The 27,681-nt window shown below is 34.6% G+C and overlaps 1 protein-coding gene across 3 annotated transcripts in view; it reads left to right on the forward strand.

Annotated features, from left to right (window-relative positions):
* The window catches only part of LOC142341092 (putative phospholipid-transporting ATPase IM), a 139,567-nt gene that overhangs the window by 18,948 nt on the left and 92,938 nt on the right, over window positions 1–27,681 (forward strand). For 2 of the 3 annotated variants that reach the window (XM_075391978.1, XM_075391959.1), the window contains exons 2-6: window positions 6,691–6,758; window positions 7,572–7,685; window positions 8,028–8,129; window positions 10,861–10,922; window positions 11,140–11,212. In XM_075391978.1, coding sequence (XP_075248093.1) covers window positions 6,691–6,758; window positions 7,572–7,685; window positions 8,028–8,129; window positions 10,861–10,922; window positions 11,140–11,212 — 419 coding nt within the window. Of the gene's footprint in view, window positions 1–1,261; window positions 1,600–6,690; window positions 6,759–7,571; window positions 7,686–8,027; window positions 8,130–10,860; window positions 10,923–11,139; window positions 11,213–27,681 lie in introns of those variants that run through there. The other variant, XM_075391968.1, reaches the window with a different exon arrangement.

The following is a 27,681-nucleotide window of genomic DNA, read 5'->3' on the forward strand; positions in this document are numbered from 1 at the left end:
GAGAGAGGGAGAGAGAGAAGAGGGAGAGGAGAGAGAGAGAGAGAGAGAGAGGAGAGAGAGAGAGGGAGAGAGCGCGAGCGAGCGAACTAGCTCATTTTGTTCATGTCTTCTTTTGAAACTTCGCCCAGCTCTAAATAAATTGAAATATTGAAAACTTGAAATATGGAAATATTGAAAAATTGAAAATAGTTCGAATAAATTTTAATCGGCCTAACTTCAACCAAGGTCGTGAAATACAGGGATCAAAGCATGTGTGGCTGCGTGCATATGCGGAATATTATGTTAATTGGAAAAGATCAATGTCCACATTTTTGTGCTCTATTGAAGCTGCCAGGTCCCTGTAATTTTTATAACCGAATCATTATTATGAAGATATTTCTTCAGTGTTGGCATGTTTCTAGACTAGCAGAGGAGTGAGTGGTGATTTGGCCTCTTTTGTCCTTGATAAAGAAGCGGAACCCTCATTCCACCTGTCCACTTTTGTTATACCTACTTAACACACGCAATCATACACCAATTATACACATTCGAACATTTGAGAAATCTTTTTTCTCTTTAGTACGTTGCTTTATAGTGAGTGCATTTAACTGTATATTGTATTATTATCCATGATCATTTTCGTTACACATAGTGGTCAATTGATTCATGTTTGTTTGTTTACTCCTTTTCATCACTGTGCCAACCAATAAACATATTTTTGTCATAACATATTAATTTTTCATCATCTGTTTAGTCTGTTAGTGTTTAAATTATTCATTAGAGGTGATCAAAGACCGTTTTCTTTGTTTATTTTGTTTACTAATTTCATTCAAGCGTAATAGGATGTCGCAATCGGTAATTTTGAGAACATTGATTTTGGCTTTTATAATTTTTTGAAACTATAACTCTGTAGATCTTTCACGCTCTGTAGTTTCATCAGTTATCACTAAACTCAAATACAAAGCGATCGGTATTTTCCATTAAATGATCCAGCCAATGTGTATAAAAACTGAAGAACAATTAAATTAAAGCCAAACAGTAAACTTTTGATGGAAAATTTACGTATTGTCGTTTTTATTATATGTTACTTTATTCTATTGGTTACGTAAAAATGTTTTCCAAGCAACATAATACCGGAAACTGCTATTAACAGAAGTTGAAAGACTACATTCGTGTCCTTTTTTAAAAACTAATTTGAACCTATAACGTGTGTCGTATATTGTAGCGTAATTGTAGCGTGACCTTGTTTCTAGCCCTGTGATAATTCCTTCCAAAGCTGTGATAATTCCTTCCAAAGTTGCATTGATTATTTCCTATGTGGCTATTATCTAAGAGGGTTGCGTGCTCTGAAGGTATTTTGTAACATTTCCATTAGCATATTGCTCTCATATGCCAAAGAGGCGATGGGAAAGGGGGATTTGTGTTTGAGAATTAGCCCATTATAGCCCTTATCATCCTGTTAGTGTGTGTTGCTTTATCTACAGGATCTACACCGTCTCTGCTGTTTAATGATTTATTCTTTTGCAATTAAATCCACTTTATTTTACCAATCTGCCTCTGAAAATAGAGTGAACTTTTAACTATTGATGTTTTGCTGCAGGTTATTTGGTATCGGTAAACGTAAGTAGATTCTTTTTTTTTCACTGTAAGGTGTGAACTTGTAGGAGTCGGTAAATCCTCACTTAATTATTGAGATAAGCATTTCCCTTAAAATATAGTGGTAAAATAATTTACAGTGGAAGCATAAGCATGATGCGGAGATCAACTGATATATCCATAATGAAACAGAATTAACATGGTTGCACAAAAACCCTGACTTCTTTAATTCTGACTTAATTTTGGACAATTTGAGTTCTACTCTTTTAATTATAGTTGACTATATGACCTCGAATTACTTTGAATTGTTCAGAACTCGCCCTGCCGAGTGTCAGAGACCCAAACAACGCCAAATGTAAATAACCACGAAAATGCCCAAAGTTATCCGAAATATGCTTTTCAAACGCCAACAGCTCGTTCACCTCTCCACATAGTAAATCAAGCCAAAATCCGACAAAATAAGCTATGATAAAAATAAACAAAATAATTAACATTATTACAAAATAAACAAAGTAAGACGGAAAATAAACCAACAACAGACTGAACATGAAATGAGAAATGACCTTTTTTACAAAATGTGGCTAATTTGATAATTAAAAAATGCGAAAATTAAAATGTGAAAGCCGAAATTAGCTGAAATTTGAGATAATGTTATCTTTTTGATAAATGATGTCACAAAATGAGCTAATTTTTTAATTAAGGTTACAATAATTGGACTTCTTTATTCAGAGAAGAAATTAAAGTATTAGAGTCCAAGAAATGAACAGGTAATCCAAGAAATGGGAATAAAAACAATGTAGCAAAAACAAATATTGTTTTATCGCAAAAGCTAGTTTTTACATGTGCATATAAAATTTAGTCTTACATGCTTTACAGAAAGAGCGCGTTTGCATGCTAAACAGAGCCTGCAGCCTGTAAGATGTGTTCTGATGCCAACTCATTCGAAATGGAACACCCCAATAAACAGTTGTTATTGGGACATTTAACCATTGCGCGGTTGTATGACTTTGCAAAGGCGATATAATTCTTGATCCATAGAAATTGACTGCTCATTATCAGTTCCTTTGTTTTATTGAAAGTCTTAACTGCTCGATCAATTTTGTGAACAACTGAAGATATTCTGCAAGGTTTCAAATTCTGTTTGCTAACTGTTTGGCACAAACCGTGTACTTTTTACTGCAGTAGTCAAATTAGATTTTTTGCAGATTTCTTGATGTGGACCAGTATATGGAGCTTCTAATCGCTAGTTCATTCGATGCAGAAGCAGGAGCAATCGCTGCCCTACGTGTGAGCTATCACAAAGCTCCTTTGGAATACATAGTTTTCCCTGGAACTTGATTTATTCATTCTCATTCTGATGTGACAACTAGACAGTCTTAATGATTGCAAATTTGTTTTAATGATAATTTTTGTTTTTATGATAGTTTTTGTTTTAAAATTTTTTCACAGCATTTGGAATTAGAATGTGAAGACCAATAGTAGGCAGAGGCTGGCAGAGCAGAAGTTCCAGTGTCCTCTGGTGTTATCCTAATTCTAAAGAGAACAATCGGCAAATCTTTTCGCCAGTCACTTTTAGCAGATTTTAAAGCCTCTTTTATGTTCCTATGAAATGTCTTTGTTTGACTGGGTGATTATGAGTGATAGGCATTAGTTTTGAGGCGGCAAAGCCAATCATTGTTGCTAAGCAATAAAAATTGCACTTTCAAATTGAGAACCTCTATCAGTAGTAATAGAAAGAGGCACACCAAATCTTGAGATCCAAGAATTAAGAAAAGCGGCAGTTTTGACATCTGCTGTTGTTGAGGAATAGGTTGCACACCAATCAATTAAGTCATTCTGTCTTTAAAAGTTGTCAAGTTTTGATGAGGAGAATCTTGAGCTGCTGAAGGTGGTCCAACTATGTCAAGATGCAGACGAATGTATCTGGTAACACATACATTAAGTGGTATCTGGTAACACATACATTAACACATTTGCTTTGGCCATTAAAATCTGGCCAGAAATATTTTTTTCCAACTTTGCAATCTGGATGACAGAGATCGGGAAATTGGCGAAGAATTGGAACATGACAGCTTGGAGTCAAAATTGGTCTCGGATACAACGGATTTATTGCGAAGAAATTTTTGATTTCCTATGTCGAGTTCCTGTACGTTTTTTGAATATCCGTCTCGATTTTGATGGCGAAAATAGTCAGTTTGCTGTTCTACTAACTCTGGTAGATCAAACATCTTTCAACATCAACGTATATACCGGATACATTGCCCGTCATCTCTTTTGTGTGAAGGAGACGGACGCCATAGACAATCGGTAACAATGTTATGTGCGCCTTAAATATTTTTATCGATGTATTCCGCTAGAAAAGAAAGTTGTCCTGCCTGTCGAGGACTGCGACTGTTGATGTTTGCAGTCGCCTAAATATGAAAGGGCTTTCTTTATGGTCTTTGAACACGCCACTTTTTCTAAGTTCTATCAGATAAAAAACTCAGCCAACTTTTTTTTCAAACGTGCTGTAATTGCGGTCTGCTTGATTTAGTTGCTTGGAGAAAAATGTTTATGGTTTGTGTCCATCTGCACATAATACCTCATGAAGAGCTGCACCAATAGCTGTTTCCAAAGCATCGGCTCTAAGTGATAGCGTAGTATCTGATTACATGTGATGTAGAATTACTAATTTAGACAACGCCAAGTAAATCAAAATAAGATTGCGATTGATTCTGGAGCAATCGTAAATGTTTGCTCATTATCCAACAATCGAACAAACTTCTCTTTTGTGTTTGCTGACATGAGTTCTGTAGTTGCTGTAAAGGTTCAGTTATGTGCCTTTTGTGGAATATGCTTCCTCTAAGATGAGAACTTGCTATATTCTTCGTAGTTCTTTTGCTATATTCTTCGTAGTTCTTAGGCTCTTCTAGAAGCTGCAAGCAAAGAAAATGGTTTGATGCTCTTAGAAGATATGGCAAAGCCTAAAAAATTAATTGTTTCATGAAGCCTTTGTTAATTTGACTCTTAAATAATTTTCGTTCAACCGTGTCGAATTGTAATCAAGCGTTTCTAAATGAGATGCAATATCAAAAACGCTTAAAACACAAACACTTCTGAAGAATTTTGAACTGTTTCGCGTTTGATTCTTTGAAAGATTTTTCCTCTATTTTTCAAAGTGCATTTTTATAAATTGAAACAATCCAATTGATTTAAAGGTTGTTTTCTCAAGGTAATTAGAAAGAATCGGAATTTGATGGTATGCTTTGTCTAGATCAAGTTTCCTGAAACTGTTTCTGCCATGGAGTTCCGCCGTGAGTTGGTGGCATTGGATAACTCTTTTGAATTTTGATGTGATTTAAAGACCGATAGTCACAACAGGGTCTCCAGTCGCCAATACCGTTTTGGGAATCATTAAGAAAGGTGTGGTATTAGGACTTTTTGAATGCGGTATAATTCCGGTTTAGTGCCGTACCAATTGGATGCTGATGCATATCGTCATTTGCTGTTTTCGCAATTTTTAAATTTTCTTGTGTTAGCAAAAAAACTCGTTTTCCAGAAGTTTCAGTTTTGTGAACTGTTTAATATTTGACTTCAGCACGAAAATTTGTATCATCAATAACATCTCAAAACTTTTTCATGATGGATCTTAGTCAATCGTTTGCAACCAAAGGGAATTCAGTGTTGACAACTTAAGCTGAAAGATGGTTTTTCATTAACCCGTGCAAGTGGTTGTTTCGTACAAAGACCGGTCACATTGCCAATCAGGTTAGATTATCACAATTGACTGTGATTTTGATCTGATTTCGAAAGTCGGCGCAAAGAATGTTGTCTTTGACATCTACAACAAAGGAGATGATGGGAAAGGAGATGATGGAAAGATTAATTGAACTAGATAAGGACATGTTGATAAAGGTTTTAATGTTCTCCATTAAAAGTTTTGTTAATTTTTTGAGTTTGTTTTAGATGTTGGCTCAATTATCTTTGGCGTTTGCCTTGGCCCTTGACACCAAGCTATAGGAAGGTTTTTAGCTTTTTCACAAAGTATGAGTGGTAATGGCAAATTTTAGGTGTTTTCTGCCGTGAACTGTAATTTGGATTGCTCTACTTGACCTTGAATGGGAAGAACGCGATTTTCGTGTCCTTCAAAGATTGCTGCATCTTGATGGCCTTGTTGGTATTCGGGTGACAGAGGATGAAAAGTCATTTGGAGATGATATTGGAGCCACAGACTTGGATTAACTGTCAGTTGTGTGGACCAGTTTGTCAACTTTTTCCAGAGGTCGTTTTGAGTGTGGAAGTTGCAAATTCCAAAAAGCACTTTTAACAGAAATAGGCCTTGTCTTGTTTTCATCTACTTTTCACGACATCATCATCTAATGTCAAATTGCATTCTTCACGCTTACCTTGAATTGGCATCAAACATGATGAAGGTTTCTGAGTGACTTTAACGCTCCTGCCCTGACAATTTGCATTTTTTGTTGTTGTAATTGTTTCAGTTCAAATCTCTAAAAACCAGTATAGTGTCAATTAGATCGCAATTGAAGATCCTAATTGGTGGTTACTTTCTGAAATGTTTTTCTCGATTTTAATTGTGGATAAAGAAGACAATTAGCAGTTTTCAATCACGCATATCATTTTTCATCAGAAAAATTAAAACTTTAAATTGGGTCTTAAAGTAAATAAATTAAAATTTGGGCCTTTAAAGTTTTTGCGCCAATTAAATGCTCAGTTTTGTAGAAATGGGTTACGTTCATTCGTTAATTCTAGTATGAAAATCTATGGCTATGACGAATTTTGCTTTTTTGGTCATTGGCCCCAATAGATTAAAGCTCCCGCTTGTAGTTCGAGAGCCATTCTTCCGACGTTAGTCGGTTATGTTTTTAAATAGAAATGGTAGCTGTAAGGAGAAGATCGTGACAGCAACCGATTTTTCGAGAGATTAACATAAAGTAAAATTTCTAACTGCCAAATGCATAAATTTGATGCGAGCTGGATGTCAGTTGAATTATGCAATTTGCTCCATGATATATTTATATTCTGTTAAAAATTTAGTAGAGATTGTGTTTGGTAATAAATACACCCATTGGTCAATATGTACTATATAACAATAATAGTACGAATGTTTGTGTTTAGAAAACACAGAGGAGAAGCGGACAATCATCCTTAACGATCCAGTCAGCAACAAAAGACACAAATTTGCGGTACATTTCTGCCTTTATCAAAATGCATTTTGTGTTTTGCTTTTTAAACTGATATCGATGAATCTTAGGATACAAAGCGATCTTGTTCTAAACGCAATTCATTTATCCGAAAATTTAGTTGTTAATTGCTCTCAAACGAAGTTTGTAGCAATTATATTAGTCCTGTCGGTCTTTTTTTAATGCAATTTTTCGCTTGACCAATTTTTTGTCGGACGCTTTTGACTTTTTGTCCTCAAAAACGGGATAAACAAGTAGCGCCCAGCGGGAATTAAGTGCTCTTAGAGCCTTTCAGTTCTGTTTCAGCTCAAACTGTTTTGGAGACTTATACTTATGGTGTGAAGGGCGGTTCTTAGAGGTTGAGACACCTCCCCCCCTGTTGACCCCCACCCCCACTATTGCCTCCACCCCCCACCGCGCTTTTGCCCCCCACCCAGTGTCCCCCCATCAGCCCCCCCGTGGCTAGCTACTGACAAAGCCAATCGCTCGCCGGTCGTTTGAGAGCAATTCGCCCGACGTTAGTCAGTTATGTTTTCTCCTGTAATAATAAGGTGCAAGAAGGAATTGTTTGACACAGGGCAGATCATGAAAGCTACAGGCAGGTCGATAGTAAAACCGACTGATAAATAAACAGTAAAAAGCATCATAATAATAATAAATTATTTCCATTAGTCATCTACAGTCGTTTCAGCAAATTTACAACTCATTACAATTTTTAATATCTTTGACGTGAGAGAGGTTACCCGTTTTCAAGTATCGCAGTAACAAAAAATATAAAAAGCATAATGTGATGGTGAATTTGCGGTATTGTTGTAGAGGAACTCAATAAAGACCACTAAGTACAATGCAGTCACCTTCATCCCCATCAATCTGTTCGAGCAGCTCAAGAGGGTCGCCAACATCTACTTCCTCGTCCTCATGGTCATTCAGGTCAGCCACCTCTTAAAAGATTGTCAATTTGCAATAAGTCTTCAGTTGTGCTTTGGACCATTAAATTTTTATTTTGCCGAAGGGGAAAAGGAGCCTTTTTGGGTAGTTTTTTTTACGGTCACTTGATGACATCTATTTTTAGACCATTGCGCCATCATTAGCTACAATTATATCGAGAACGACTACATAATTTGCATTGGAGTAAACGCACAAACGTGGCTAAGAATATAAGTAGAGAAATTCGTTACTGGGTTCTTGCATGGAATAATTCTTTACCCGGCTTCAAATTTTACTATCTAGATTGGTTCAAAATATGTAAGTTGTTCAGTTTTCATTTTGCAGCTGCTCCCCATCAACTTGTCCTCTGTGTCTGCAGTGACAACAATAATTCCTCTCGTCATCGTGTTCACAGTCACGGCTGTCAAGGATGCAATCGATGATATTGTAAGTACAAGGCCTGTCCTTGGTCCTACGGAACCAATTGTATTTAAGCTTGATCATTATTTCTCAATGGAAACAGCTCCATAATCAAATCAGGCATTCATAACATGGCATTCATACCAAATCTCCGAATCGAATTCTTACATAAAATTTTTGGTTTAGTGAAAACTAATACTGGATCTTGTTTGGTATAAATTTTTGTGCAGAAAGAAATGAGATAATCAAGAATCACAAAAATTTGTTCATAGAATTTGCAGCATGTCCCTAGGACCGGAAGTGCTATATGAAACAAAGGCCAGTAGAAGTCAAGCGAGTAAGCTTTTTGATGAATAGCTGAAGAAAATTGTTTTGTCGAACACAACAGTTTCCTTCTATTCAAAAAATTTTATTAATTATGTATTAACTTGAGAAAATCACGATACACATGGAATTATCAACTGGCAGAAAAAAAAATTGATTTCTGATATTAATAGTTAAAAATAGTGCGATAATCAAAAGTATTCGCTGCGGTTGTGAGGCGACAATCTTTCATATTTCATAATTTGAATAATGATATGAAAAATAAAGTGATGTGTTTTGGTGTGATGAAACGAAATTGAGTTCACATTGATAAAATTGCCATTTTTGGCATCAATTTTTTCGTTCATTCTAAGTTTCATAACTGGAAAAGAATACATGTCATAACTGAATTATTTTTTAATTTATACAGCCGTGAGTAGCGATGAGCGTTTCTCAGTTCTCAAAATTTCATAACTGGCGATAAGTGTTAAAAACCGCCATATTTACGTAAATTTTTGTTTTCACTCGAAGAAAAGTAATTCATGAGTCATTGGTCAAAAGAAAAGGAGAAAAGGTTTAAAACGTTTTGCATGAAGATTGAGAATTTCAATTTGTTTTTCAAATGGACCCACCAATCTCTTATTTTTTCTGTAGAACACATTAAGTCAATTGATTATAATAACAGCTTTTTGGAGTTTAGTTATTGCTAAGATGTTCATCTTTTCCTGATTCTGTTCAAGCTGTAAGTTGTAACGAGTAATGGTGAAGAGAGCTATATCAGTTTGGTATTTGTTCCATAAAACAGTCAGGGGGCATGAGATATTTCATCTGGTAGAGGAATCAAACTTTTATTGGTTTACCAAAATTCAGAAAATGAGATCCATTTAGTAGCGTCTTTTTAATCCCATGAATCAGTCAAGATAAGCAATTGCTATCAGAATTTTTTCAATGTATGAAAAATGGTAATATTTTTTTACGTCTGAAAAGTAACGGAATCGAGGTTTTCAAATTTAATAATTTTGCTCACCATCTTTTAACTGACGAATTTGGATCACAGCCTAGCCATTTCAGTTAACATTTTTTAAAGATTTGCCCTCAAAAAAATTCCGAAATAAACTATTTACAGAATGTAAGCTTTCGTTTATAACTTTTTAAAGGACGCCAAACGAAGTGAAGCATAGCCCTCATTGGCGTTTCTTGCATCGTCAATTTTTTTTAAGATTATGCTCATTTTGAAAGCTGAGAGGGTCAAAAATTGGAGTCATAACCTAGAGAACAAAAAAACAATTCGTTTAAAAGTCTCAACGTTTGCCGCCTTATTGAAAGGTGGTTACAAGTCCTGTCGAATATTTTACAGTCTTTTACAATTATTGTGAGACATAACGGTCGAGGGATCATTTTTCTCGGTTAGGAAATTTTTTGAAAACACGTTTTCGGAGGAAAATTATGGGTGGTTGCCGTGCTCTTGTTGGAGAGTTCAGAAAACTCACAAATTTTGCCAATTTTACCTACGAAAGATTAGTTTTTATCATTTTGTGAAAGGTGGAAACAAACACTAACTGGATTAAATAGGAGCCCTAAAAATGACAATTTTGTTTCTTTCAAATTCGTTCATATATTAAAAGTTTAAATACCTAAACGTTTGCACAATATCAATTCTAAAGTCATGATGACAATATATTTGTTGTGGCTGTGTTATAGTCTAGTACAAAATTCAGAAAATCTTCCCGGCATTTCCCCCCAAATTTGTATTTAGGCAATTTTTCTCAAAAATATCTCAAAACCCGACGGTCTAGAACCAACACTTCTTGCAACTAAAATATACGTTTGGAGTAAAAAATGGGGGTCAGCATATTGGCATAGGAGATATAAGCAAAGAAAATCAAAAAATAATTAAAATACAGCACAGTTTTAGAAGTAAAGTTTTACATATTTAGATTTTTTGAATGTATGTTTTTTTCACAGATAATAAGTAAAAATGATCAATTTTTATTGATCAAATAATCAAATGCTGAGTCTGAATAATGATGAGATCTGAGGTGTTACTGTTCAAACTTTGACGATCGTCATTTCCGAGGTAAAGAAAATACAAAACTAGAATTTAAGATTTTTCTCTTTTTTTCTCCAAACTAAAAAAAATCTTATCCTGTCTACGTAACTATGGATATTGTTCCACTCTTTGCTTAAAAACTGGTTATCACCGTTTTCAAAATAAATTGGAAACAATTTTTAGCGTTCAGTCCTAATAAAGAGTTTAAAGGCCTCATGGAAATTCAAATTTGACTCATGTTAACGCAGATGAAAATCAGCTAAAAAGAAAATGAGGCTGAGATCAATGATATTGCTTACTTTTTGTAACTGACCTGTAACTGTCAGACAAACTTTATAACCAAATTACAGCCCCATAGTTTTTATTGCTGTAATAGGCTAAATCATGAGTGTATGGCTGTTTTAGAGACGAAGAACAAGTGACAACAAAATCAACAATAGAAAGACATCCCGCATCCAAGATGGAAAGTAAGTACATCTACCAAAATGATCCACAAGATTTAATTGTTCTAACTTCTAAAAATATCGCTGTCAGGTAAAGAAACAGTTTTGCTCTGCCAAGAAAATGACATGATTTAATATTCATGGAAAGCCATCAGAGAACTTGAAAAAGCCTATGAGAGAATAAACCATTTTTGCAAATTAATCAATTTTCACGTTTTGTAATGTTGTAATGATTTTTTAGGTCGGATCAGATCAAATGGAAGCACTTGAGAGTGGGAGAGATGATCAAATTAGAGAATGACGACTTCATACCGGTATGCAATTCTCTCATATACAGAATTTTTAATTGCTCTCGTAGAGAAGCAATGATTGTAAAAGTGTGTTTTTTATGCAATATTTTTGCGTGACCGTTTTGATTTTTCGTGTGAATTTTACGCCCTCGACTTTTTGCGTTTCGCGTGATCTAAAATTCTCTCAATCACAATTTAAGCAGCTGAACCCAATTGGCGGCAATTTAATACTAAAAGTTAAATGAAAAGTGCGCCGAAACTGATGCCATTTTTCACTTTAAATCTTAATAGTGGTATATGTTTACCTCTAATATGGTTATTTGAAGCCCACTATTGAACTTCTTAGTCACATTTGTTCCTCAAAAAGAAAGTTTTGAGAATATCAAAGTTAATTCTCCTTTCAACAAGTCAAAGTTAAGTTAAAACTGTACAATCACTACGATCATCTACAGCCACAAGACACGATAACAAGTAATATAACGCTGAAGAAAGTGTGCTTCAATATGCACTGTATCTCAGTTTAATATAACAAAAATTGCGAATTTCAACTCTTTTTTGGTAGTTTATTTAGCTCTATTTATACTGCCGTACATGTCAAATTTGCATCTTTGATTGGTGGTAGATCACAATGTCGTTAGATTCTCTGAATACACTGAGTTTAGGGTTTGGGATACCTCATACAGTGCCCTGCACTCTCTGAATTTGTATGAAAATTGCAAATAATATCGAATCTGGCAAACCAAGTTGGGTATCTCTTACTCCGTTTGAGCTGAATTCTGTGTGATTGTGAACACGTGAACATGTGGCAACATTAGTGTAGGTCCAACTCAGGCACCACATTGAGATCATTAGGGCGTTGCTCTGTCACTTAGACTACTGTTATTTTGAATACGGTATATTGACATTACGTCTGCTGTGACCCAACACAAAATGAACTGATGATGTAAATAGTTATAAATTGTTAATGTTAGCGGCTTTTCTTTTGGGAACCGATAATTATCAAATGATTTGACTGTTGATGAATATTATCTAAAAATCGATTAGAAAAACAGTGGGGATCCTAGTGATATCTTTTTCTAATATAAGCATTTTTTGTCAAGTTATTGTCTGTTAGAGCCCCTAACCCCCAACACATGCCACATGTGCGCTTGAACTTTGCAAAAATTATTGGTCTTACTAATATGGTGAGGGAGCAGATTGAAACCCAGCTCTATGAATTGCAGCGCGGGACCTTTAATACTAGAAACTTTATGGCCTAAAACTCTGATTCAGTCATATATTTATAGCTTACTTAACTGAAGAATTTACAGACTTCTTCTGAATCTGATAGAAAATCTTAATGTCATCTCTGTTATAGCAACAGCTATAATTTCGGTGTCATTTCTGCTGAAACTGGTTTTGCAAATAAACGAAATTTCTTCAAACTTCAAGCATTGTTTATAGGAATCTCTGCTAAAACCAAATCCGACACAGCTTTGTTATGCTTATGCCATAGATCATAAGAGATAACGAAAATGACATTTGTTAGGTTCGACAACTTTTGCCGCTTTTTGCAATTCCCCACCAGGTAGCTTACAGGTCAGTTTTTCTTACAAATACATCAAGTTTTTTTATTGGTCTCGTAGAGAAGCAATCATTGTAAACGTGTGTCTTTTTATGCAAAATTTTTGCTTGAGCGTTTTGACTTTTGGAGTGACTTTGACGCCCTTGACTTTTTGCGTTTTGCGTGATCTGAAATTCCCTGCCTCTCAATCAAATTTCAAGCAGCTGAACTCAATTGGCGGCAAATTAATACTAAAAGTGAAATTAAAATTGCGCCGAAACTGGTTTCACTTTTCACTTTAAACCTTAATAATGGTATATGTTAACCTCTAAGGTGGTTTTTTGAAGCCCACTATTGAACTTCTTAGTCACATTTGTTCCTCAAAAAAAAGTTTTGAGAATTTCAAAGTTAACTCTCCTTTCAACAAGTCAAAGTTTAGTTAAAACTGTACAATCACTACGATCATCTACAGAAACAAGACACGATAACAAGTAATATACCGCTGAAGAAAGTGTGCTTCAAAATGCAATGTATCTCAGTTTAGTATAACCAAAATTGCGATTTTCAACTCATTTTTGGTAGTTTATTAAGCTCTATTTATACTGCCGCACATGTCAAATTTGCATCTCTGATTCGTGGTAGATCACAATGTCGTTAGATTCTCTGAATACACTGAGTTTAGGGTTTGGGATACCTCATACAGTGCCCCGCACTCTCTGAATTTGTATGAAAATTGCAAATATCATCGAATCTGACATACCAAGTTGGGTATCTCTTACTCCGTTTGAGCTGAATTCTGTGTGATTGTGAACACGTGAACATGTGGCAACATTAGTTTAGGTCCAGTTTGAGTTTCAGTTTAACGTCATGTCTGACGATTACGTGCTAATAATGGGTACTGGATATAATTATTGAACGAAGTGAACAAATCCATATGGCTCTGATAGAATGTAGCATTAAATTTCGGTTGTTGTGCTTGAAATGGCCTTGAAGGACTATTCAATTTGGTTGTTGAATTAGTAAACTCAGGCACCACATTGAGATCATTTGGTCCTTGCTCTGTCACTTAGACTCCTGTTAATTTGAATACGGTATGTTGACAATACGTTTGCTGTGACTCAACACAAAAGGAACTGATGGTGTAAATAGTGATAAATTGTTAATGTTAGCGGCTTTTCTTCTGAGAACCGATAGTTATCAAATGTTTTGACTGTTGATGAATATTATCTAAAAATCGATTAGAAAATCAGTGGGGATCATAGTGATATCATTATCTAGTATAAGCATTTTTTTGTCCAAGTTATTGTCTGTTAGAACCTCTAACCCCCAACCCATGCCGCTTGTGCGCTTGAACTTTGCAAAAATTAGTGGTCTTCTTAATATGGTGAGGGAGCAAATAGAAACCCAGCACTTTGAATTGCAGCGCCGGTCATTTAATGCTAGTATTTTTTTTCTGGCCTAAAACTCTGATTCAGTCATCTTTTTATAGCTTACTTAACTGAAGAAATTACAGACACCTTCTGAAACTGATCGAAAATCTTGATATCATCACTGTTATAGCAACAGCTATTATTTCGGTGTCATTTCGGCTGAAACTGATAGTGTAAACAAACGAAATTTCTTCAAACTTTAAGCATTGTTTATAGGAGTCTCTGCTTAAACCAAATCCGGCACAGCTTTTATTTGCTTATGTCATAGAGTATAAGAGAGCATAGAGATAAACGAAAATGACAGTTGTTTGATTCTCCAACTTTTGCCGCTTTTTGCAATTCCCCACCAGGTAGCTTACAGGTCAGTTTTTCTTACAAATATATGAAGTTTTTTTATTGGTCTCGTAGAGAAGCAATCATTGTAAACGTGTGTGTCTTTATGCAAAATTTTCGCCTGACCGTTTTGACTTTTCGAGCGACTTTTACGCCCCTGATTTTTTTGCGTTTTGCGGGATCTGAAATTCCCTCCCTCTCAATCGCAATTTCAATCAGCTGAACTTAATTGGCGGCAATTTAATACTAAAAGTCAATTGAAAAGTGCGCCGAAACTGGTGTCATTTTTCACTTTAAATCTTAATAATGGTATATGTTAACCCCTAATGTGGTTATTTGAGGCCCACTATTGAACTTCGTAGTCCCATTCAGGCCCCCACCCACCGACTGAAGCAGGCTGTAATTGATTAGAGCTCCCACTAGTCGTTCGAGAGCAATTCTTCCGACGTTTAGTCAGTTATGTTTGAGTTTTCTAAAGCAGCTCTCCTAACATAAGTGATGATTTGGGTCCTATTTGGCTCTGACATATCTGGAAAAAGTTGCGGAAAAGAGAGCATAGAATCGATGTATGTCACTAAAAAATCAGGGTTGTATACATCGGCTTGCAGTGAGGATCCATTATTTTCTTTGACTGCAGACCTTCTGAGACAGACTACTCAGTCGCTCTCCGTAGGAGTGACGCACGTGGTTCAAACGAATCAGAAATTTTTGGTTTGTTAATTGTCCTAAAAGCTGATGAATAAGCGTTACCGTAATATCTTATGACCAATTGCAGTAATTTGTAGTATTCTACAATGCCGAACATTGGTTGTTCCTAATTGACATCGATTCGAACGATGTCTCAAATAGTACTAAAAGTTCCTTTACGTTCTTGGATGTCATCCAATAAAAGACTGCTGCTTGTTACGGAAATGATGTTTTCTTTTCTTGGCCGAAGAGATAAATTTGTTAACAAAATCCTAAAAGTAGGTTTTTCGAAAGAGTGAATATATTGGTCAAGCGCTGTCCACTCAGCACCTTTGTCAAGAGTTAGTTTATTGTTCTGCCAAAACAGGTGGTGAAAATATTTGATTTTTACGTCAAGCCGGTTGCTCAGCACGGAATATTGGTTTACAGATCTGCTAGAAGTAGCTTATTGATGCCTATCAACATGTTCCTTAAAAGAATACTCGCTAGCTTCATGCCTATCGAGTTTTACAGTTGATGAAAATTGTACGGAAAGCGTGAAAAACGGTAGCTGATTCCTTAAATGATTTTGAACTCAAAAAATGTTTGTTTCTGAGATAAGACATAAACGCGGCAGATTTTGACAAAGTCAAATTCAGAGTAATGCTAAACATTGCGCTTAATTTATAGCAATGGTTTTGTTGAGTCAATTCAACGCTTGAAAGCAAGTAAAATTCAAGTTGTTGTCATGGATAATAACGACTGATTATAAACGGTAATACAGAGTTGCTTGAGAAACTGTTTAGGAATCTAAAATTTTTTCCGTAGCTTTGATTACAATCCGAGAATTGGATTATATCGGTGCTCTGTTTTTTAAGATTGGAAGTGCTTAGAGTGCTGAAGTTGGAAGTGCTTAGAGTGCTGAAGTTGCTGGAAAGGCATAAGAGGTTTTCAAGGTGAAATGTTAAATTTTAGGAGTTTTTGATCCCAGAGTTGTGCACTTTTGCACTTTTTTGGTCAATTTCTGAGATTTTTTTAACGGTTTTTTGTCAGTTTTCTATTGTCATGGGCAAGTGAAACTCTAAGAATTGATTAAAGGTTATTGCATATTTTCTTGTGGCAAGGGAATGGTTTTCAAAATAATAATGTCACGAGTTTAGCAATTTTTCAATTGATCAAAATATGATCATTTTTCGAGTTCCGTAGGGGCAAATTAAATTTTGGGGGGCTTCAAAATAGGTTACTGCTTAGTTTTTAACAATAACGAAATTTTTTGCAATATAATAAAATCACCATCTTCAGCAACTTTTTGATCAATTTTTTGAAGCATTTTGTCCTTTTTTTCGATCCCTAAGGGCCTGGGAAGCTTTTTGAAAGCTTATGTTTTGGGTTGCTGCCTATTTTTAAGAAGAATATATTGTGTTATGAGAACAATGGCATGAAGAACTTTAGCAACTTTTCTTTAGTTCTAGCTAATTTTTACGAATTTTTCTATTTGCCCTAGTTTGTTGCTCATAAATGCAGCCTGATTTCTGGTAGCTTGCAAGTTAATTGTTTTGTAGGTTTCAGCAAGAAAAAAAGGGGCTTTGAAGACATATAAATGCAGAACTAGTCAAATTTGCAATTAATTCATTAAGTTTGTGGAATTTTTGTTGTCATTTTCCATTTCTGAGCACAAGTCTTCAAAAAATTCTTCTGAGCTCGGTGTTGATTTTAAGAGTAAATTTGAACACTGCCTTTCCACTTTTGATACCAAAGAATTCTTGTGAATCTTTCATTTTATAATTTCTTGGTTTTTTTTTCATAATTGCCATTTCTGCTCTATTTTTCAACGATGACCATTATATTCAACACGCGTATACTGAAGTTATGTACACTTCCACTATTTGCATCTGTTTTTCTCTAAAGGATTAAAACCGTATTTGTTTTGTCTGTTTGGCAGACATTGTTCGATTAGTCTGCTGGTCAGGTAGAGTAGTTTTTCTTTCGATTTGTTGGGGTGTAATTCAGGAATTGTCCTGTTATTATTTTAATTTGGCGTGCTCATTCTACTGCAAATATGCGATCTTTTTCCTCTGTAATTACAGAATAAAACTTTATATGGTCTTTGAAAATTGCTCAACTTTTCTAATAGGCACTTAAGGAACCAGATGGGATAAATACATCTCAGTGACGTCGACTTTTCTAACGTATCTGTACTTTTTTATGTCCTAAATAGTTTTGTACCTCGACTCAACGAATAATTTAGTTTTATTCATTGCTATCGAACTAAGTATGCGGAAGGTTTTATTAACGTGTGTTTTTTACGCGAAAAATTTGCTGGGCCATTTTTTGTGATATTGTTCTTGAACAATCTTTGACTTCTTGGGTGATTTTTTTATAATTGGTTCTTCGTTTTTGAGTGATATAAGTTGCTCTCATTTTCAAAAAAATCTTGCTAATGTATAGCAGTTGAGTAAAAAATAAGGAAAAAATGGTGGTTGAGTGGTTAAGATGGCAGACTGAAATCCTGGTTGGAATCCTTGGGGGAATTTAAACTGCTTCGATGTTACTCCATTTGTTTTTTTTTGCTATTGTAGTGTTTTCCATTGAGACAGCTGTTTAATTGTTCGCGAAAGAATAAAATTTAAAGCAGTTTTTGCGGTTGCGCCCGACACTAATCCATAATTGCGCCCGATAATAATCTACCCTCAATTATCTCGTGAGGCTAGCTAGTTACACCAAAGCAATTTCGAAAAAAAACCAACGGAAACAAACCCACACAAAATTATAACAAAAACTCACGGAGAGAAACCTCTAGGGAAAAAAACACTGACGGAAGTGAAACGCCACTTGACTGTCAAAGAGATGTAAAATCAATCAGATTAAATTAAATGAATTATATTCTACCACAATTCCACATATAAAAAGCAAAAGATGGAAACAGTTTCTCAAAATGACTTGTCTGAAGCAGTTGCTCGCAGACATTCCAATGGTTGCTATTCGTATGCGGCACAAACAATTCGCTTTATTCTACCGTAATTCTCACTTTTTTCAACTACCTGCTTCCGCCCTTTTTGTTGTGCCAACGTAAGTTTTTGAAGCGCTTGTTGTCTGTATTTCGCCTCCAAAAATTTCCAAACATTGAAGCATCGATTCAAAACCTGTATGGAAACTTTCTTATCTCATTGTTGGTTCTCGATAGGTGCTTAATCGTTCGATGATGCACATTCCACATTGTGAGAGGAAACGTGGTTTTTGTCTATTCCCATTCTACTCCCATTCGAGGCGGCGAGATTCAGTTTTGGGGAAGGCTTCCGTTGTGGCATTTATTGAAGCAGAATCAAAGTCCATCATTGATGTGTCGTGTTGTGATAAACTATCTCTTAAGTACTCCAAAAATGTCACATAGGTGTTTTTTGTGTGGCAACAGTGCATATATGCATAGCAACGTTATCCCATTGTCGGGGCAATGCACAAAAAAGATTTGGTAGAAGTTGTCGGCACAACTTTTAAAAGTTCTTTCAACAAACCATTGTTTGTTGTCACGGAGCAATTGCAAATTGTATTCTGTTCCAAAGATCAGAAACCTTTGCTCCGACTGCTGAAGATTTCCGTCTTTAAAGAGGAAGTTATCGCAATTCTTCGTAGATAAGTTTTTCTCGAGGAGTTCAAGGTCGTCGCTCTTAGGAATCGGCCCAGATCCACTTCGTTGTTGTTGTATAATATGGCGGATATGTCTTTCGATGTGAGAAATTGAAGGTTTTTTAATTGCACATTCGGCGCCAGGGGTTAAAACATTGTTCAATAGAATGCGTTGAGTTGAAGCGCATTCTTTTATGATTGCGCCCTCTGTATTCCGGTTGTTAACTTTGTAAACCTCAATTACCGTAGAGTCTTGTGCGTTCGTATGTTGGTGGGACAATTGCCTAATAACATTATGTGCCCAAGTTTCGTGCTTACATTGTTTCTTGCTTCTTTGTTTCTTCTTTATTGGCACTCCCAATTAATAGAATTTTTGAGTTCTCTCTGTTTAATGTAAGCAAAACCTTGATATATAAGCTTTGTTCCTCCTTTGTTGGTTTTAATGTAAAACAATTTGTCTATGGTTGTTTGCTTTTGACTCTAATCACTCTATGCTGAACTTACGGTGTAGAAATGAGATATTCTTTGGAATTTAACCAGGCACGCAGTCCTTTTTTTGCCATGTTTTTGTTCCGACCCACTTTAGTGGGGGAGGAATTATATATTCAAATGGATTTTTTTTTGTTCAGTCAATTTGTTCGATCGATGTGTTCATCATAGAGAGCTGTGAGTGTTATCAGTTAAAAGACTGTCCAGCGTAAAATATGTAATCAATTAAATTTTTTTTGATTTGCCTCATTTCAGGGAGTTAATGAGGTTTAAGTCCAATTTTGTGAATATTAGTTGAAATTCCCTTGTTTTTATTCACATTTTCCGGAATTTTTTCCTTTTTTTTCAGTTTTCCTAAAATATGATAATTGTTTCAAAAAGGTGTTGTTGGTTTGTTTTCTGAAGATAGAAGAGTGTCGTTGAAATTTTTCATCTCTTTTTTTGGAGAAATTTATTGCTACAAATTTCAAAAAAATCAGTCTCTTTTTCATCGAGTTGCAAGAAATAAGCGTTTTTAGTCAACTTTGCTTAAATTTACCGGAAGTGAACAGCCTGTAAATGGTGACACATTTTGCTTCACCTAAGATAAGGGCTGACTTACTTCTCCGCTTTCTTTGAATGGGGTCTGGGTATAAATTTTTGCCGGTTTTTAGCTAATATAACTCGATATCTATACAAACGGCATCATCTTTCTCTGACAATTGAACTTTTTTTGTCAAATTAGCTATATCCATTACACTGGGAAATTGCCAAATTTGAATGAGCGAACAGTAATAGCGGGGCTTGTTTTGTTCTGATCGTTGCATTCTAAAATCAATTAATAACCTGAATTGTAATCAGGGATTGTTTTTTTTCTAAAAAATTATTGCTATTGCCTTTTTTATGTTCACTAGTGAAAAGAACGTTTCAAATCAAGGCTCACTATTGTCGGGATCAATTGGCTTCATGGACAATTACCAGGTAATGTTCTTTCAGTCGAAAGCTCATTGTCGTTTTGACTTTTAAAATCATTTTTTTTCAAAATAAACACTGGATTATAGAGCTTTACTTTTATTTTTTCCCTTGTTTCGGACAACTCGTCGCTTGAGTTCAGCAGAGCAAATTGTTCTTCTACCTTATTAACTTTCAGTCTCTATTATGGCTTTGCGCTCCAAGAAAATTTTTGGCTTCGATACTATTAGTTTCGACAAACAATTGATTTTTGGACATTTGCCCATTTTTCAGGTTTTTTTCTGCTTTTATCGCGTTATCATTTTTTTATAGGTCACTTATCACTTTATTGGTGTTCTTATTTAGGCTCAATTGAAAATTTTTATGGAATGGATGATAGTTTTAACGGCATCGACACCGTTTTCTAGAAGAATTTAATGCAATTTTTCTCACTTTGTCTTTAATTGCCTTTTTCTTGTAATTGTATGAGAATTTTTTAGTAAAACGAGGTTTCAATGCCCTCTGTCAATGGAGGAACACATGAGCCTTTTTACTGATAACAGTTGTTAGCCGATGGTTCTCATCACTTTAAAGATAATTTTTTCAAGAAATGTACAGGATTTTTTTATTTTACATCTGTTCTTTTTGGCTCTCTGTTACCTAGTCTCACTAATCACAGGTAAATGTCACTTTTCATTCTTGGACGGAGTTGCATTTGGAGATATATTTTTAAGTGACATGATCATGGTTTAATTAACTTTTATAACGGTTTTCCGCCAAAAAAGATCCATTTTTTACTGTATTTGAAAGTATGACAAATTCTACTTAGTGGCAGGTCTCAGTGGCTTCCTCGGGCGAATAGACAAACATAATTGAATATTTTAATTTTAAAAATAATTGTTTTCGAAAACGATTTTTTCTTCGCATCTTTTGTTTTGTTTTTTTTGTGTTTTTGTTATCAAGTCTTGTTCCAGTCAGACGTGTTTTTAGCATCTAAGGAAGTGATTTTCAGTGATTTTTCGCTGTTAACTTATTCGACACCGGTTTTTCGCCAAAAAAAAATTAATATATGTTTTAATTTTTGTCTGTGTTTTAAGTTATTTTTTAAACGTATGACGTTTATTGAGTAATGACAGGTCTCAATGGATTCCGTTGCTGATTTGATCTTATTTAATGATTTGAGTTTATAGCTGATGGTTTTCATGACTGTGAAAAAAAATTGTTTTTTTTTGAAAATTCAGTATTTGTTGACTTTGCATCTTCTGTCCTTTTTTCTTTTTTTGCGTTAATTAAGTATTCTTTCTAATTACAGGTCACATATCACATTAATGGCGTCGAAAAAAGTGCAATTGATCATATCTGAAGTTTTCAGCGATTTGATTATATTTATAACGGTTATGACACCGGTTTTTCCAATTTTCTTCTTTGTTTTTTGTCAGTATTTTACGTTATTTTTGTTAATATATGACATTTTCTGATAAATGACATTTCTCATGGGCTTGCTTTCGAGAAATAAGTGAACCTGTTTATTAATTTAAACTTACTGTTTATTGTTTTAATGACTTTAAAAATAATTGTTTTAAAAAAGTAATTTTTAAATATGGATAATAATGTTCTTTTTTGTCTGTTTTGTTTTCTAATCTCTAATTGCAGGCCACATATCACAACGTTGTCATAGAGGGAAAATGAAATTTAAGTTGCTACTATTTTACTACTATTTTTCCCTTGTTTTGGACAACTCGTCGCTTGAGTTCAGCACAGAGCAAATTCTTCTTCTACCTTATTAACTTTTAGTCTCTATTATGGCTTTGCGCTCCAAGAAAATTTTCTGGCTTCGATACTATTAGTTTCGACAAACAATTGCTTTTTGGACATTTGCCAATTTTTCAGGTTTTTTTCTGCTTTTATCGCGTTATCATTTTTTTATAGGTCACTTATCACTTTATTCGTGTTCTGATTTAGGCTCAATTGAAAATTTTTATGGAATGGATGATAGTCAATGCCCTCTGTCAATGGAGGAACACATGAGCCTTTTTACTGATAATAGTTGTTAGCTGATGGTTCTCATCACTTTAAAGATAATTTTTTCAAGAAATGTACAGGATTTTTTTTTACATCTGTTCTTTTTGGCTCTCTGTTACCTAGTCTCACTAATCACAGGTAAATGTCACTTTTCATTGTCAGACGGAGTTGCATTTGGAGATATATTTTTAAGTGACATGATCATGGTTTAATTAACTTCTAAAACGGTTTTCCGCCAAAAAAGATCCATTTTTACTTTATTTGCTACTGTAAAGTATGACAAATTCTGCTTAGTGGCAGGTCTCAGTGGCTTCCTCGGGCGAATAGACAAACATAAATGAATATTTTAATTTTAAATATAATTGTTTTCGAAAACGATTTTTTCTTCGTATGTTTTGTTTTGTTTTTTGTGTTTTTGTTATCAAGTCTTGTTCCAGTCAGATGTGTTTTTAGCATCTAAGGTAGGTGCAATTGAAAAAAATTATTTTCAGTGATTTTTCGTTGTTAACTTATTCGACACCGGTTTTTCGCCAAAAAAAATTAATATATGTTTTGTTTTTTGTCTGTTTTAGGTTATTTTTTAAACGTATGACGTTTATTGAGTAATAACAGGTCTCAATGGATTCCGTTGCTGATTTGATCTTATTTAATGATTTGAGTTTATAGCTGATGGTTTTCATGACTGTGAAAAAAATTGTTTTTATGAAAATTCAGTATTTGTTGACTTTGCATCTTCTGTTCTTTTTTTCTTTTTTTGCGTTAATTAAGTATTCTCTCTTATGACAGGTCACATATCACATTAATGGCGTCGAAAAAAGTGCAATTGATCACATCTAAAGGCTTCAGCGAATTGATGATATTTATAACGGTTATGACACCGGTTTTTCCAATTTTCTTCTCCTGTTTTTTGTCTGTATTTTACGTTATTTTTTTAATATATGACATTTTCTGATAAATGACAGTTCTCATGGGCTTCCTTTTGAGAAATAAGTGAACCTGTTTATTATTTTAAACTTACTGTTTATTGTTTTAATGACTTTAAAAATAATTGTTTTAAAAAAGTAATTTTTAAATATGGATAATAACGTTCTTTTTTGTCTGTTTTGTTACCTATTCTCTAATTGCAGGCCACATATCGCAACGTTGTCATAGAAGGAAATTGAAATTTGACTTGTTTTAAGCAAATTCTTTATGGTTTAACGGCTTTGACACTGATTTTTTGAAAAAAATTTGATTTTTTGTTTGTATTTGACGTAGGACATATTCTGATCACAAAAACTGTCAATGGCCTTTTTTAGAGGAATGAACAAACCTAATTTGTGTTTTCAATTTATAGCTAATGGTTTTCATGGCCTTTAAATTAATTGTTTTCGAAAAATACAAACCTTGTTTTTAATTTTGCTCTGTTATTACGTGCTATAGTCTAATTAATGAGGAATCACTTCACTTTATTGGCAGTCGAAAAACGCGCAGCCAGACATTTCTTAGTCTTTGGTCAAAGATTATGGTCATAACAGCTTTGTCATCGTTTTCTCGCAAATATTTTGTTGTGTTTTTGTTTTTCTGTATTTAATGTTTGTTTTGTAGTTGTATAAAAATCTTAATAATGACAGTTCCCAATATCTTATATAATGGGATTATAGATGGTTGTATTACAAACGTATTTGATGGTTTCAATTTATTTGTTTATCTTCTGAATTTCATTACTCTGGAACCATTTGTTTTCAAAAATTATGAACGTAATTTTTATGTTAGCCGCTTTTGTTGTTTTTATCTACTTGTTACCGAGTCTCATTAAGGACTGGTTCCGCTTTTTTCTAGTAAAAAACAACGAACTGGCTGTTTTGTTGAATTCAGGTTTTATCTGTCGCTATTTAGATTTGGTTTTTAAGCTTTTCTCCAGACAGGCATCGAGTTTTGGATGTTATTACTGTTATGTTGTTATTTGATTTTGTTGTTTGTCTTGTCTCGTATTCTTAATAAGGGCAAATCTCCACGGCCCACTAAAGCGGCGTTTTTTTAAAATTCAACTGAGCGATTTGAGTTGGACGCATTTTTTTTTTCATACACCAGTTATTTTCAACAAAAAATCCTTCTTAATTTGGTGGACAATTAAGCCGAAAATGTGGATGAGCGGGTTCGGAACATTATGTGCGAACGCACCTTAATGAGCCTCGTCGTTTTACTATAGCGAAAAAGTATCTCATTTGACGGGTTATCTTTGTCACTTTTCTGAATTTATATGTACTTTACATGATTGAGCTGCTAAGTTAATGTTACTAAATACTCTCGAACACTGTTTCAAGCAATTATGTGTTTCCATTTTGAAGTTTCCAGTTTGTCTTGACTGTTCTTGAACTGCTAATCGTCAAATAAAAATAGCGCCAAGTTTGGTCTCATTTCCCCATTATAATTATTATTGGTCTACAGCAATATTGGCGTCTGGGGATTAGTAATTTTTTCAGCTAGTGTTGTTTGACATAAGCTCATATTACTGTTGTTCAAGCTATCTTTTTACAAAGTTTTTTTTTGCGTCAGTTCTCTTTGAGAGTCTTTTGTGAATCAGAAGATTTTGTTTGATGTGGAATAAACTGTACAGTTGGTCGTTAACTGCGTTTATTAGCTTTGAAGATTTTGACACCAAAAATTAAAAGCATTTTTGTGTTTCTACCTAAATTGATTCAAAGTGTATGTTATATGTTTCTCTTTTTAGCCCTTAAGAAAGTTCCTCTTGGTTCGAGATTTCTCATCTTTTGTCAGTTTTTGTTTGTATTTGTTGATTATGAAGACATTGAAGCCAGAAAAAATGTAGAAAAGGTCCTTCTCGTCCATCTTTTCGGTGCACTATTTCACGCTTGACTTGCTTATTTTTTGCCTTGTCTAAAAAATTTTGAATCAGATTTTGTAATTAGCTAACCTTATCGCGCGCGATTAAGGGTGTAAAAATGGGGCGCAGGATCTTAGGCGAAAACTCGATTAGGCAAAGATAGTTTTTTTATAGTCATTGGGCGAAAGTTATGAAAAAAAGGTTTTGTGGAAATTAGGCGAACACCAACTAAAAAAACTTAAAGGAGGTACTGCAATAACCGCTGGATTCTATTCACGATCTATCATTATGTGAATATAGCAATTGACTTCGTAGAAAAACAGCTAAAGAACTAAAAATGAAGATCTTTAGAATCATTACGACGCAGAGGTATACCCCAAAATTTCCGCCTTAGTAAAATTGGTTCGAAAATTAGATACTTACAATGAACGAAGTTAGGAAAATTCCTTTATATCTTACTTTTCGCAAAAGGGGTTCCGCCAATTTTGCAAAATAAAAGAACATTCGGAACGAAAAGTAGGTTACAAGTCTTGTAGCACGTTTCCGCTCAATTTAGGTATCTATTATTCGCGCGCATTTTGAGCATGCAATAAGCCCTTAAAAAAGATATAATTGAAGCTTTCAAAGCTTTAAAGTGCTTTAAATACTTGCAACCGCAAAAACTGATTTTTTTCCGAAAAATCCCTCTTACATCAAAGGCTTTGTATATCAATGTGGGACTGGCCGATTTTAATAGGTAGTAATAAATAGTACTAATAAGTAGGAATAAGTAGTACTACTATCAGTAGTAATAAAGTAGTGATAAAGTACTACTAGTAGTAATAAGTTAGGCTTAATTAAATAAGTAGTAATTAAGCTAGGCTTAATTGCGGATTATATGCAAAATCGAGCTACATTGCGTGCGAAAAATCGATACATAAATGGAGCAGATGCGTGATACAAGCCGTGCGAAAAATAGGTTATAAAGTTTGTACTTGTTTTTCGCGGCTAGGATTAGGACAATTTTGCGAACACGGGTTGATAATTGCCCTTCTATTTTTCCGGTTTTTGCTAAAGTAGCTATTTTCCGCAATTTTGTTTCATTTTCAATGTATTAACATAGTAAAAACGAACATGAGATACACGCATCGGGTATATCTGCCCGTGACGATTTGGTTATACCTCTACTTCGTAATGATTTCGTGCATTTTCGCGATGTTGTTTATCCTCAACTCGCGCAAATATTGGTACGTTTTCTTTTTCGGTAGCTTTAAATTATTCACGTGAATGCCTTTGAAAAGTATTTTAAACAATTTAATATTTTTTGTACTTTCTGATTGCCATAATTTGTGCGGTCTATTTTTGAAGTTCTGGACAAATTCTAAAACTATAATTATCAGATTAGTTTTTTCTGTTAATACTAATAACGTGCTCAGACGTAAAAAGTTACGTATCGAACAATAACTCAAATTCAACACATTAGCCCTAACAGGGATACAGAATAACTACAAACAAATTGATAAATTTGAGATTAAGAACTAAAAATTGCTGAACTAATTCACTGAACTGACAACAAAATAATATTCAAATATTTGGTTCACTCAATGTTCATTTTAATTCACAACAACTGCTCTTTAACTAAGCTGTGTATGAAAATGCGTAAATGGTGTTAAACAACTGGATTTAAAAAAGGTCGCAAGTTCCCTGCAACTGATAAGTCTAGAGTTCCATTCCACGTAAGGCGACCATCATTATTGCCTCCCTGTATCACACCCAGGAAAACCCCAGGAAGTGTGAGATCCAGAACCTGGTCCAGATAATCTTCTGGTTCCGATGAGCAGTCAAATTTTTCTCTTATTGCTTCAGAAACCGATTTGAACGTCTCAACTTCTTTGTTTGACTGTGCATAGTTTTGGTGTTCATTTGAAACAGCCCTTTCCGTACATTGTTCACGTAGTTGTGAACTTCTCCAGCGAGTAATGACTCGTTCCAGAGCTTCCGTTTTGGGTAATTTTGCCCTGTGTTCCCAATCTATCTCCCTCAGTGCCAGGTCTATCAAAATTTTTGGCTTGAATCCGGGGAATTGCCTGGCTTTTGTTTTGACAAGACTTCGAAGCAACCGAATTGAGTTGTCCAGATGATTGGCTTTGTGGTTGTGATCTTGGATGTCCATTTCTGAGATCGGAACTGGTGTGCATTTGAAATTGGAGTCGAAGATCCTCCCCTAGTTAATAAATAGAAGACTCAAAACTTGCAAGAGACGAACTAAATTCTAGCCAAAACGTTAACTTATAACAGAGGCCTGTCCAATACACATGGAATGCAAAAAAGTTCAAATGGGATTTTAAAAAAAACATTCAGGGTTAGGAAGGGGTTGAGCGTTGGGCAAAAAATTCAAAATCCAAAATAACTATAAGTAGATTACCAAATAATCTGTACGCTGATGAACCAATGCTAATTATTAAATATAAATTCAATTAGAGCTTTAAATATCGCTACTATTTATACCGTTTACAGGAATTTGCTGAAGTGTTGATGTCTCTAATTACTTGTACTGAGTTGGTTTCAGGCGCTGCTCTGAATCGAGATTGGCATCCTATTTTTGTGCATCGCCACACTGTATCTCCCTGAACTAAATTACGGTGCTTAC

The sequence above is a fragment of the Convolutriloba macropyga genome, chromosome 1 (genome assembly GCF_964194025.1).
Source record: "Convolutriloba macropyga chromosome 1, txConMacr16.3, whole genome shotgun sequence".
NCBI classification, from domain to species: Eukaryota; Metazoa; Xenacoelomorpha; order Acoela; family Convolutidae; genus Convolutriloba; species Convolutriloba macropyga.